This window comes from Oncorhynchus clarkii, chromosome 12, assembly GCF_045791955.1.
Source record: "Oncorhynchus clarkii lewisi isolate Uvic-CL-2024 chromosome 12, UVic_Ocla_1.0, whole genome shotgun sequence".
In the NCBI taxonomy this organism is placed as follows: Eukaryota; Metazoa; Chordata; class Actinopteri; order Salmoniformes; family Salmonidae; genus Oncorhynchus; species Oncorhynchus clarkii.
In genome coordinates, this window is record NC_092158.1 from 48707266 (window position 1) to 48720885 (window position 13620).

The 13620-nt window shown below is 42.3% G+C and overlaps 1 protein-coding gene across 4 annotated transcripts in view; it reads right to left on the reverse strand.

Moving 5' to 3' along the window:
- The window catches only part of LOC139420762 (CAP-Gly domain-containing linker protein 2-like), a 74208-nt gene that overhangs the window by 4374 nt on the left and 56214 nt on the right, over positions 1-13620 (reverse strand). For 2 of the 4 annotated variants that reach the window (XM_071170982.1, XM_071170981.1), the window contains exons 7-15: positions 10460-10563; positions 9192-9252; positions 6116-6481; positions 5433-6014; positions 5064-5121; positions 3752-3835; positions 2020-2176; positions 1052-1211; positions 305-496 (exon numbers count right to left, since the gene is read on the reverse strand). In XM_071170982.1, coding sequence (XP_071027083.1) covers positions 305-496; positions 1052-1211; positions 2020-2176; positions 3752-3835; positions 5064-5121; positions 5433-6014; positions 6116-6481; positions 9192-9252; positions 10460-10563 — 1764 coding nt within the window. Of the gene's footprint in view, positions 1-304; positions 497-1051; positions 1212-2019; positions 2177-3751; positions 3836-5063; positions 5122-5432; positions 6015-6115; positions 6482-7313; positions 7365-8522; positions 8619-9191; positions 9253-10459; positions 10564-13620 lie in introns of all 4 variants that reach the window. The other 2 variants (XM_071170979.1, XM_071170980.1) reach the window with 2 other exon arrangements.

The window sequence follows — 13620 nt, forward strand, 5'->3', positions numbered from 1 at the left end:
TATTTTTCATACGTATTTTACACCACTTGGAGACGATAGAGTGTCACATTTAGTTGCACACACATTGTGGGAATTGTTCTGCCAAAACCATGACACGGCCTAACTTTAAGTGCCTGCAACTGTAGCTTATATTACATTAAATTAGGGTGACTGTAAGTCGCTCTGGATAAAAACTAAGTTTAATAGGGAAAAACAATCACAGTCATTGCAAGTAGACCCTACTTCAAAATAGTCACTATAAAACAAAATCTGTCCCAGAAAGGCAAAACAAGTGCTAGCTAGAGGTGGTCCTGTTCTAGTTTACCTCGCTCTTGTCTGGGTGCGTGCGCATGGCCTGCACCAGCTGGTCCACTTCCTGGTTGTGCTCCAGGGCTCCCCTCAGAGCCTCCTCTGTGCTCATGAGCCGCTGGCGCAGAAGTGTCACCTCCGAGTCCAGGGTCGACGGGTCCAGCATAGAGTAGCGCCTGTGATCTGGGGACGAGCCCCTCTCCCTGCCCTGAGAACACACACATAAAGTGTAGGGATCAACTGGGTGTTCATTAGGCACTAAAATAAATAAAACAGACTTTAACAGGAATAGACTACTTTGACTTTTATAGTTGTGGGCCCTAATGAACACAACCCTGTTTAGTTATTCAATCCATTGCTGGACAAATGTGGAGGGCTACATCTGTCATTGCTAGGTCTGCCTTTGATATGAATACACAGAGTCAAACATATTTTAAATCATATAGGATACAGACATGAATGAAATAATAGCCAAATACTGTATCCACTTTAAATAAGAAACATGGAACATTTATAATCTTAACCACGTAGAGCTTTTCTACTTCTAGACCAGAGTTCATCTTTGTGGGAACACAACAAACTATGTCACATTGATTAGTCAACACCATAGCAAAACGTTTAACAAAGAAAACAAGCATTCCTCCTCGTTTCAGCCTGTTTACTCCCGTTTGGTTACTAGTGAATACAACCCTAAGTTGATGGACACACGATGGGATGAGTAGCCAGCACTGTGATTGACATCTCCCAGCCCCTCCCCTCTCACCAGCAGGAGCAGTTTGTCTCTCAGGGTCTTGATGTCATCCTGGAGTTTCTGCTCCTTCACCCTCCACTCAGCCTTGTGCACCTCTCGGCTCAGGTCTCGGTCCAGGCCGGGCGAGTGGCGAGGGGAATCCAGCAGTAACACCCTTAACTCGTTCAGACTCCTGACACAAGGGGACGATACAATAAAGAGTACCGTTAAGATTTACCCTTGCCTTCCTGATTCAGGGTAGCCTGGTCCTAGACCTGATTGTGCTCTTGCCAACTCCAATTGTGTCATTTGCATGACAATTCCCCAGAGTTGGCAAGAGAGCAGAAAGAGACTGGCACCCAGGCTAGATTCAGGATTGTTTCACTATCAATGACCCAAACCTATCTATGATACATGGAATATTTGTTTTTCTCTATGAAAGGCAGTTGACACAGTCAAATACTGCAAACTTAGGTGCCCTAAGAGTCACTGAGATACATAATGTTGTGCTGTTGTCCTTTCAATAAATGTTTGCTTAAATTTCCAGGCCTAAGCGCTGTGCGTAATCTCCCTAAATGCCTTAGACTGAGGAATGGGACACTTTCTCAGCTATGACAATGCAATGACTTGAGGGGTGAAAAGGCCTTTTAGGCCTACTTTTAATCAGGCTAATTTTCTCCATTACCTTAACTGAGGTGGATTGATCCTCATAAAACAGATGTCTAGCATACGTCTAGTGACTGCATATCACAAAGACGAGTTGCGACTGTTTTGTCAGTCTTTGAAAACGCATGACTCTAGCACAAAATACTGTATGTGTAAAGACGGGGGACAGTTTCATACAAGTGCATTAGCAAACATCTAATCTCCTTCAGATGAATGTAAGCTATATCTTGTAGCTTTGGGTGGGCTGCCATGTTTTATTCCGTATTTCAAAGGGAAAATACTGAGCTGTGGTGTAAAATCAATAGTGTTCCCTCTTTCTCTCGCCATTAAATGACCTCTCCTTCTTCAGTAGCTCCTGGCTAATGACAACCAGCTGTCCCGATGCATCATGGGACTTCTTGGTCATGCACTCAAGGTCGGCCTCCAGGCGCATCTTCTCCTTGACCAGGGCATCGCCCTTCTTCTCACCCAAGCGAACTTTGCCCTCCAAGGCTGGTGGACAAAAATAAGTTTGAGAAGGATTTAGAGTTAAATGTTTGGTTTGGACCAACAAGTACTGCAATGTCGGCACTTTAAATATATATACACTGAACAAAAATATAAACGCAAAGTGCAACAATTTCAAAGATTTTACTGAGTTACAGTTCATATAAGGAAATCAGTTATTTGAAATAAATGTATTAGGCCCTAAACTATGGATTTCACATGACTGGGAATACAGATATGCATCTGCTGGTCACAGGTATCTTAAAAAAAGGTAGGTGCGTGTATCAGAAAACCAGTCAGTATCTGGTGTTACCACCGTTTGCCACATTCAGCGCTACACATTTCCTTTGCATAAAGTTGATCAGGCTATTGATTGTGGCCTGTGAAATGTTGTCCCAATCCTCTTCAATGGGTGTGCTCCATATTGGCTGGAATGGAACACGCTGTTGTACACGGTAAGTATGCAGGCCATGGAAAAACGGGGACATTTTCAGCTTCCAGAAATTGTGTACAGATCCTTGCGACATGGGGCTATGCATTATCATGCTGAAACATGAGGTGATGGCGGTGGATGAATGGCACGACAATGGGCCTCAGGATCTCATCACTGCATCTCTGTGCATTCAAATTGCCAATGATAAAATGCAATTGTGTTTGTCGTCCGTAGCTTATGCCTGCCCATACCATAACCCCACTGCCACCATGGGGCACTCTGTTCACAACGTTGACATCACCAAACTGCTCTCCCACACGACTCCATACTGTCGTTGTGAGGCCGATTGGACATACTGCCAAATTCTCTAAAATGACGTTGGAGGAGGCTTATGGTAGAACATTAAATTCTCTGTCAACAGCTTTGTTGGACATTCCTGCAGTCACCATGCCAATTGCACATTCCCTCAAAACTGTGGCACTTTGTTGTGTGACAAAACTTCACATTTTAGAGTGGCCTTTTACTGTCCCCAGCACAAGGTGCACCTGTGTAATGATCATGCTGTTTAATCAGCTTCTTGATATGCCATATGTGGCAGGTGGATGGATTATCTTGGCAAACATTTTTTGTGCGTATGGAAAATTTCTGAGATCTTTTATTTCAGCTCATGAAACATAAGACCAACACTTTACATGTTGCGTTTATATTTTTGTTAAAAAAAAGGATATGTATATTCAGTCGACAGTCAGTGAAATGTTTTATTTTTATTATTCATTTGTTTTATTATTAATTAATTTAGTTTTATCATTTCATTGCTTTACTTTTTTTTCATGCAATATATTTGAGAGTAAATGTTCTCAGGCAATCAAATACTGTGCATGTAGTTGATAGAGAATGAATGTGTCGTATTTGTGAAGACATTCATGGAGTGCAAAATACAATAAATAGAAAAAAAGAGATTACATACATACACACATCTATTGACTTGAATTGGTTCTGGATTGGTTCTGGATATCAAAGAATGTTCAATAAAAGGTGGAGATATACTCCACACACTATATTCTATGCTCCCATGAGGTCTTCATCAGTGTGCGGAGTCTCTTTTCACCTTTTACACAACATATCGTAGTCGTAGCAGTATCATTTACCAGTTATCTGTGATTTGAGGGCATCGACATGTGATGTGAGAGTAGAGACCTCTCTTTCTCTTTTGGTCAGATTCTCCATAGTTTCTGAAAGAAACGTAAAACCACCATTGGTCAAAAACCTTGGAATCTAACTACCGTAAAACTTCAATTAAAAGCCTGGGCGTTTATTTGCTTAAATCAATGAACACAACAGGCGCTTATTAGAAAAAGGCGTCTATTTCCTCAACGCATACAGCTTTTGCTCATTTGCATAGTACATTTTGTTTAATTCTAGCATTCACTTCCAGGATTTTAATGAATTTCTTCATTTCCTTCACTAATGTGTTATCCTTCACATACTGTGTCACGTTTGTTTTGTTTTAGTATGCCTCTTGACAGAATAATTATTATCCTCTTTGACTGTGCATTTTCGGCAGTTCTTACTTTTACCACGAGGACGATCGGACGATTTCTGCAATAATGTCTATCTGCAGACTGTGGTTACTACATGTCGCACCCACTAAATTCTGTGCCAGCAGTTCTGTTAACTTTACGGCGAGGGAAGTACGTAGCTAGTGTAGCCAACCCAACTCTTGCGTGGCACTACTGGGTAGTGAATACCTTTGCTGTAACGTTAAAATAACTGTGGGAAAGCAGTGTTTAGCAGGCGGGGGGCGAAGGGCACTGTGTGCCGGTGTCCTAGATGTATTTTTTATAAACCTTTATTTAATTAGGCAAGTCAGTTAAGAACAAATTATTATTTACAATGACGGCCTACTCCGGCCAAACCCTAACGACGCTGGGCCAATTGTGCTCTGCCCTATGGGACTCCCAATCACGGCCGGTTGTGATACAGCCTGGAATCGAACCAGGGTCTGTAGTGACGCCTCTAGCACTGAGATGCAGTGCCTTAGACCTCTGCACCACTTGGGAGGCTGCTAGATAGCTAACAGCCTCAATGGCAGTTGGCGTGGCATAAAGTAAGTGGGTTCAGCATCTAGTAAACACAGTCTGCAGATAGACCCTTTTCAATTTCTGTCTTTACACCCAATGTTGACTGTTTTGTGCATGCCAGTTACCTAGCAGTTCTCAGCTGTTAGCAGCCAAGGGCTAGCAGTTTCTTACTGGGAATAAAAATGGGTGATTCCAATAACTGAAGTTTTACGGTATGCAAGGTCCTCAAAGCACAATCAAAAGCCTGCAGAGGTCTGACATTGATGCTTTACTATAACAGCGGTTGGACATTAAGGGTCTTTAAAACCATCCTCATTTTCCTAAACATATGTTTACAGTAACAATACAATTTAATTAGCCAGGTTAACATTTACGATACCTTCAACATTCTGTTTTAGCTTCATCTTTTCCTCCAAGATGTCATTATTTTCTATAACCTGAGAGGGAGACAAAATTGAGAGTTAAAATCCATGACAACTCATTGCTTTATTTGTTTATTGAAGGACAAGATATGGAAACACACAAGGAACTAGAAAAGCATGGATATCATGTGGAAGTATTTGACTTACTTGTGTAAAGAATGTTTCTAGAAAGCTAGTATTATATCACATGAATAAAGACATTAGCGCCCTTTAGCGCTCTAAACGCAACCTTAGTGCATTTTATAGTTGGGTCACAGGACTCTCATCTGGAGCACAGCATAGCATATACAACCAATGCTACCACAGTTATCCCCCGGAGGACTCACGTTGGCATCCTGTGGCATGTGGTGGTCATCCTGCACCGCCTGCAGCCGGTTCTCAGTCACCCTCAGCTTCTCCTCCAGGCTGTAGAGCTCCTGTCTACTCTGGGCCTCGGCCTTCTGCAGGGCCTTGTAGTCCACCATCTTCTTCTCAGCCAGCTCCAAGCGCTCCTGGAGCTTGTCTCGGGCGCCGTCCTGCTCGCCCTGCAGCCTCTCCAGCTCGCCCACCCTCAGCTGGGCCTTCTGGAACTTCTCCCAGACCTCCCTCAGCTCCAGGGCCTGCTGGTCACTCCTGGCCTTCGTCTGGGCCTGGCTATTCCAGTTCTGGCTGTTCTCAACCAGCTGGTCCTTGGCATCCTGCAGGCGTGAACGCAGACTGTCACGCTCCTTGGCCAGCATGGCTGCCTCGATCTCATGCCTGGCCTTGAGATTCTCCAGCTCCAGCTGGTGCTCCATGCGCAGGCTCTCCAGTGTGGTCCTCAGCTCCTGGGGCTCCTGCTCCTGGCCTTTGGCCGAGCCGCTGGACAGCGAGGCCTTCAGGTCCTCAAGGGAACGCTGGTGGTCGTTGACCAGGGTGTCCAGCTTGACCTTGAGGAGAGGGATACAAGATTAGAGAGAGAGAGAGAGAGACCTACATTTCCAAATGAGTAATTTAATTCCCTTTATGTTCTGAGAATAGTGCCTCTCACCTTCCAGTTGTCCATCATCTCCATGTTCTCTGTAGAGGCCTGCTGGACTTTCTGCTTCAGCTCATTGATCTCCTGGCTCTGTTTGTCCACCGTGGCTTTCAGTTTGTCTGTCTCCTCCTGGCCCGTTGCCACTGCAGCCTCGTACTTCTCCCTCAGCTGGCTGCTCTCCTTGTGGTGCTCCCGGCCTGCCGTCAGGAGCTGCTCTCGGAGCAGAATGTTTTCCGACTGGGCCACCGGCCTCTGGGTGGAGTCCCCGTCCTTGGCCGCATCCCGGAGCCGGACCTGGAGCTCCTCGATCTCGGCCCGACGCAGAGCCAGTTCATCCTCCAGCTGTATGACGCGGCTCTGCTCCTCAACTGTGCTTTGCTGTGGAGGCAGAGTGAGAGAGAGAGAGAGAGAGAGAGAGAGAGAGAGAGAGAGAGAGAGAGAGACCGTCATTGCCTTAATGTGGTTTGAGTCATTACTGAAACTGTCAGGAGTATCGTTCCCGTAACAGAATGACCGGATAGTGTCAGTCCTGTAACGGGGATGACGTCTTGCCTGAAACAGGATGGCATCTTTCAAGCACCAAGCGTCCAAATAAAATACTTGATTACAGCATGCAGGCCCAGGAAAAGAGGCCTATTGAGAATCATATGAGTGTACAAGCTGGGCCAGCAGACTGCTCAGCATTACAATGGAAATCCCTTGGTTTGAGGAAATGCTTTGCTCGCAGACATCAAAAACAAGTTGAGCTTTTAAAATCAGCAGGTGCATTACAACCTAATCAGAAGAAAGCAAGCCATTCTTTGCTATTTTGCCACTAAAGAAGCCAGGCAGATGCACAAAGCCCACACAGAAACCCCCAGACATAACACTACACATAGATAGGCAATCACTAGGACCACACATAGCAATTCAAATGTGACATTTTCAAACATCCAATTAAAATGACAGAACTCCATGTTTGACAGAGCAGACATAATGACACAGAGTGCATAGTATGTTAATACAGACCATTGAGGCAAAATCAACGCTACAGTTGATAGGTTTCTAGGAAAAGTAGTTATCAAAAAGTTCCCTAATAGCATTGAGATAATAATTAAGTTCAATAAAAAAGGCAAGATTGACTTCGCAAGATCAACGTCGTCAAAAATAGACAACTGGGAATCAAACAGTTTAGATAGCTGAACGAAACGACGAGTCCATTTTGTTTCACCTTGGTTCTCTTACCCAACCTCAAGGGTGCTGCATCAAGTCTGCGTCTTCCCTGTAGGTAAAATCAGTATATTTGTAGCGCTATATAACATTCATGACCCAAATGTGCTAAGTGTGTTTCACCACAAAATGATTATGTGACAGTATATATCTGTACATAACTGTGTAAGGCAAGATTTTGGTCCTCAGCAGAACTGCTAATTCTAATATTATGCCACCAATTTAACCTCCTTATAAACTAAAGTTACGACATCAACAGTGGAAACAACGGCGACTACAGCTGACAATCGCTCCAGCATTGCACCCTGCGAACTCAAACAAGATTTTTGTGAGTGGGCGGCAAAAGGAACGAGGAAAGAGAGCCAAGAGAGAAATAGATAGAGGCTGTGTCTGGCACACTATTCCCCATAGAGCACATATGGCTCTTGTCAGAAGTAGTGCATGATATAGGCAATAGGGTGTCATTTGAGACGCGATAGAGAGGTTTTCTACTGGATGTGAGGCCAATTGTTCATTCATTAATGAAATAATCAATTCAGGTTACACTTGTGCAATTTGTTTGCCTGAATACTCAGACTCCTTGTTCCGGCCAAACGCTACACCACGTCCACAGACATTCGTTTCTTATCCGCAATGATTCTGGATCTGAGTACCTCTCTGACCCATCACCGAATGCGAACACATTCGGGGATTTCTGATTGGTCCAGAAACCTATGGGTTGGGTCAGAGCCAGAACACACGTAGGTAAAGTGGCGGTTTGAAAATTCGGCATTGGCTTTGATACTCTGATTGGTGAAATGACTTTGTTTTGTACAATGCCCCACGTCACCGCAAACAACTTCAATGATGGCAGTCTCAGACTAAAGTATTTTGCAACGACAGAATAGCGTAAGAGTTTAGTGTGAGTCGTCAGGCTTTAATTTTTTTTCTCTCAACATGAAACCTAATATCTGTACAGAGCATTCCTGGCATTGGTAAATAAATCAGGGCAATGGCATCCAATTCTGATTGTAGTCTATGCCGTTTGATGACGTAACTGACAGGATTTTCTGTATGAGTGACTGAGTTTGGAGACAGGTGCAGGGCAGGAATGATAAGGATTTGTGCTGCAAGTCCCACAGCAACCAAAACAAATGATACAGGGGAGAAGCGCAAAGGAAAATGGATACAGGCAGGGGCTCTAGGATGGGCTATCAGTTACCCGATTCACCTCTAATTCTTTCTGAAGCTTTTCTGCTCTCGACTTTTCGAGGAACAGATTCTGCTCAAGCTGCCGAAAACGGGCATGCTCCAATTTCGTCTGAGTCTACAGAGAGGAAAAGAGAACGGAGAGAGACCAGAGGTAGAAAAAAAGACAAGACACAGAAACCTGTACAGATTGAAGAGGCTGTGTGAAAAATACACATCACATGGGATTTTCTGTAACAGTTGTCAAAAGATTGGAGGAGGATAGACATTTACATTTGAGTCATTAGGATTAAGTGCCTTGCTTAAGGGCATATTAGTCAGATTTTTCACCTCGTCAGCTCAGGGATTCAAACCAGTGACTTTTCCGTTACTGGCCCAAGGCTATTAACCACTTGGCTACCTGCCGCCCCTAAACATTGAAAATGTGAAACGTCCCTGTCTATCTTTCTCACTTCTTGTTTTAATCACTATATGTTTGGCACAGGCTTTTGGTCACTCTAACCTAACTGAGCATCATAGTGTCGATCGCTACCAGCCTACTACTCAATAACTTTCACATTACACTATAGAAATAGCAAAATTCGATCACTTTTGCTAAAGTAATCTTATAAAACACACATTCTCATACCTTCAAAACATGTTTATCAAACTATTGTTGATCTAAGCTTTTTACCAAATGGTAGATAAATACCTCAAGGTCTCCTTTGGTGATTGACTCTTCCTCCACTCTGAACTGAAGGTCTTCCACTTTCCTGTAATAATACGTCGGCCACAAGGTGTCAGGGAAGTGCCACAGAAGAGCAACACGACCCAACAAATGGTTTCTAAAACAATTTACAGTACAGTGACTGCATACATTTTTGACATGCGTATTTGAGCCCTGTGGGGAATGAACCCCTGACCTTGGCGTATCTAGCGCCATGCTCTTAACAACTGAGCTACACAGTACCACACCTGGTTCAAAATACATATGGACAGTGCATGAAGTAGAATTAAATAGGTGTGGGTACTCATTTTGGGTGACCATACTCATCATAAAAGGTGCCAGTACTCCAGCAGTAGAAAATTAGAGGAGTCGGACTCAGTACACTGTATAGGAAAGCATTGTCCCATTTCAAGAACTGCATACAGTATGTCAATTAAATCACTTGAGGTACACTTGACTGAGCTTGCCCTGTGCAATGGAATAGTCCCAAAAGTGATAAATACTCCCACCCTGAAAACTGGTCAGGTTAAATGAAGCGCACTTTAAGTATGTGAAAGTGTTTGACATATGTATTTGGCACAGGTCTGATCACAGCACCGACAACCATGGATCCGTTCCAAATGGCTACCCTATTGAAAAAAGTATTACTATATAGGGAATAGGGTGCCATTGGGACGCATATTATCTCTTTTACTGGAACAATAGATTATATTCACAGCTGAAAGTTCTACCAAAGATGGCTAATGCAGCTAGCTAATAAAATTTGTATTTTAAAAGCAGGGCATATGAAAATGACAATGCCCTAGCAATGTTCTTCTGATTACCATAAATGGAATAATAGAGGGGATTTTCGCACTTGACTTTTGTTGTAGTTTAAAGATAATCCTATTGTGTTCCTGTTTCATCTGGAGAAGATGTATGTTTTTCCTTGGAAGATTTTCATTGATTATGTTGGAGTGTTTGTGTTGACCAAATGCCCTCAATAGAGAACTGTGTTCAATCAAGAAAACATACTCCTGACTCGTTTATTCCACCTTCCCGCTTTAGAGTGACGCCCAATTACTTGGTCCGCTCACTATATATATGTGTATATATATATATATATATATATATATATATATATATATATATATATATATATATATATATATATATATATATATAGAGAGATATTCAATTGCTCTGAGCAATTTAGTATTTATATATTTTTGTGCCACAAATGAATCATTCCATAGAAATCCCTGACACTGTACCTTTTCTCTTCTTCAAGCTGATTGGCCAACTCTACTTTGTCCTTCTGAGTGCTTGCCAACAGAGTTTTGACTTGCTGGAGGTTGCTTTCAGTCTCTGTGACATACTGTAATCAGAGAAAAAAACATATCAGGGATGAGCTATACCATGCTATCACTGAGTGCTTTGACACGTTCTCAGTAAGTACACTTACCCATACTAATTTAGGCCTGGTTTACATGTACAGTGAAGTGTACAATGAAAATAAACATTGATGGATGAATAATGTTTAATTTGTCAAGTTGAGTATATTTCTTTGTGTAGATTACACAATAAGGGGCAGTTTCCCAGAGGGTCGTTCCACCTTAATAAAAAGCACAAGAAAGAAGATTTTCGACAGCCGCCATCTCAGATTGTTCTGAAATCGTTTCTGTTGTTAGGAACATATAAGATTAGCATTCCTGCAACATTATTTTGATGAAATATAATGTGATCTCTGAATTAAGCTAATTGATTGCACCCAAATCATCACTTTTAATTTATAGGATTCTTATAAAAGGACCAAACCTTTTTCTAACAATGAGTTACACATTTTCAAAATCTGTCTGACAAGTAGTATGGAGCTGTGGCGCTGAATTTTGTTTCTTCATCCTATGTTATGTATTCTCAGTGAATTTGGTGTGTCCCATCCAACATCCTAATGTTACCAGGTTCTGACCACTACATGGTGCTGTTCCTGCTATTAGGATAAAAAAGTTTGTATTTTCACATCTCTCCAGAGATGTTCGATCGGGTTCAAGTCCAGGCTCTGGCTGGGCCACTCAAGGAAATTCAGAGACTTGTCACGAAGTCACTCCTGTGTTGTCTTGCATGTGTGCTTAGGTTCGTTGTCCTGTTGGAAGGTGAACCTTCGCCCCTGTCTGAAGTCCTGAGCGCTCTGGAGCAGGTTTTTATCAAGGATCTCTCTGTACTTTGCTCCGTTCATCTTTGCCTCAATTGTAACTAGTCTCCCAGTCCCTGCCGCTGAAAAACATCCCCACAGCATGATGCTGCCACCGCCATGCTTCACCGTAGACCAGAGAATCTTGTTTCTCATGGTCTGAGAGTCCTTTAGGTGCCTTCTGGCAAACTCCAAGTGGGCTGTCATGTGCCTTTTACTGAGGAGCGGCTTCCGTCTGGCCACTACCATAAAGACCCGATTGGTGGATTGCTGCAGAGATGGTTGTCCTTCTGGAAGGTTCTCCCATCTCCACAGAGGAACTCTGGAGCTCTATCAAAGTGACCATCAGGTTCTTGATAACCTCCCTGACCAAGGCCCTTCTCTCCTGATTGTTCAGTTTGGCAGGGTGGCCAGCTCTAGGAAGAGTCTTGGTGGTTCTTAACTTCTTCCATTTAGGAATGATGGAGGCCACTGTGTTCTTGGAGACTTTCAATGCTGCAGAAATGTTTTGGTAACCTTCCCCAGATCTGTGCCTCAACACAATCCTGTCTCAGTACTCTTAAGGACAATTCCTTTGACATCACGGCTTAGTTTTTGCTCTGACATGCACTGTCAACTATGGGACCTTGTATAGACAGGTGTGTGCCTTTCCAAATTGTGTCCAATCAATTGAAATTACCACAGGTGTTCTCAAAACAAGCTGTAGAAATATCTCAAGGATGATCAATGGAAATAGGATTCACCTGAGCTCAATTTCGAGTCTCATAGCAAATGGTCTGAATGCTTTTGTAAATAATAAAAACCTGTTTTCACTTTGTCATTATGGGGTATTGTGTGTAGATTGATGAGGATTTTTATTTATTTAATACATGTTATTATAAGGTGTTAACGTAGCAAAATGTGGAAAAAGTGAAGGGGTCTGAATACTTTCCGAATGCACTGTATATACTGGTTGTTGGGGTGGGATTGGTGTGAGGTGTGGAGGGTCTGTGGTTGGCTTTTGTCCATTTCTTTGTCTTACTCATCGTTAAAAAAAACTTTGGATGTTAGGTACTATAATTGAATATTATATTATTAATAATTATTGTATGCTATCAATTAAAATGGCCAATTTGGGTGCAATCAATTAGCTTAATTTCTCAGAGATCAAATTATATTCCAACAAAATGTTTCCGTAATACTTATCTTATCTGTTTTTAACTACAGAAACGATTTCAGAACAATCTGAGATGGTTGGTATCATGGCTTGCTGAAATGTTAAATAAAGGTATATATATATATATATATATATATATATATATATATATGACATGGAACAACCCCAGACACAGATACATTTTAGTCCTGGACTAAAACAACTATTTCAATGGAGAATCACTCAAATCACTCACCCCGGGGCGAACCAGAGCACATTAGATATGCTTTCCTGCAAGTGTGTGTTTGTGTGTGTCAGTCAGTTCCAATGATGTACAGCACACACTACTACAATAACATTATTTCAGTGGATAATCACCATTGAGAATGCTTTTTAGTCTTGGATTAGGCTTAAACTGGCTGGGAAACCAGCCCTATATGTTGTCAACTTCCATATCTAACAGATTAATTTGTCTGACAGATATGCAGTTGCTTTTCTCTTAATTCAGTCAAGAGCCCTGTCATTGTGTGACTCATCAACATCTGCAGACTCATTGGGATGACATATTAGGACATTTCCCTGGTTGAGTCATAGAGTGGGTGCTGCTGATTTGGCTGGTGTGAGTGTGTAGTCTGCAGTGACCGTGACAGCATGCAACTACAGAGGTAGGATCTTAATTTGAGCCAGTTATTTACAGCAGGAAAATAGTCCTTCTGCAACAGGAAATGTGAATTATTATGTGGATTATAATTAATGGAATTTTTTTGTAGGGCTTGATATATTTTGAAGTGGAAATTGCAAACCTTAGAAGCCTTTTTAAATCTTGAATACACTACAAGTTTGCATTTCCTGCTGTGCAAAAACATTCTCAGCAACAAAAGAGTGATCAATTTAAGATCCTACATATGTATAATGACAACCTATTCCCTATGTAGTGCACTATATAGGGGATATGGTGCCAATTCAAATGCCCCTTTTCACTGCACACGACATGTTCACACTCAAGTGCACTATATAGGGAATATGGTGCTATTTTGGAGGTAGCCACACTGTCACCACTGTCCTTGCACGGCCCAACGGCTTTTATGGCTAATTACCATCATTTATTT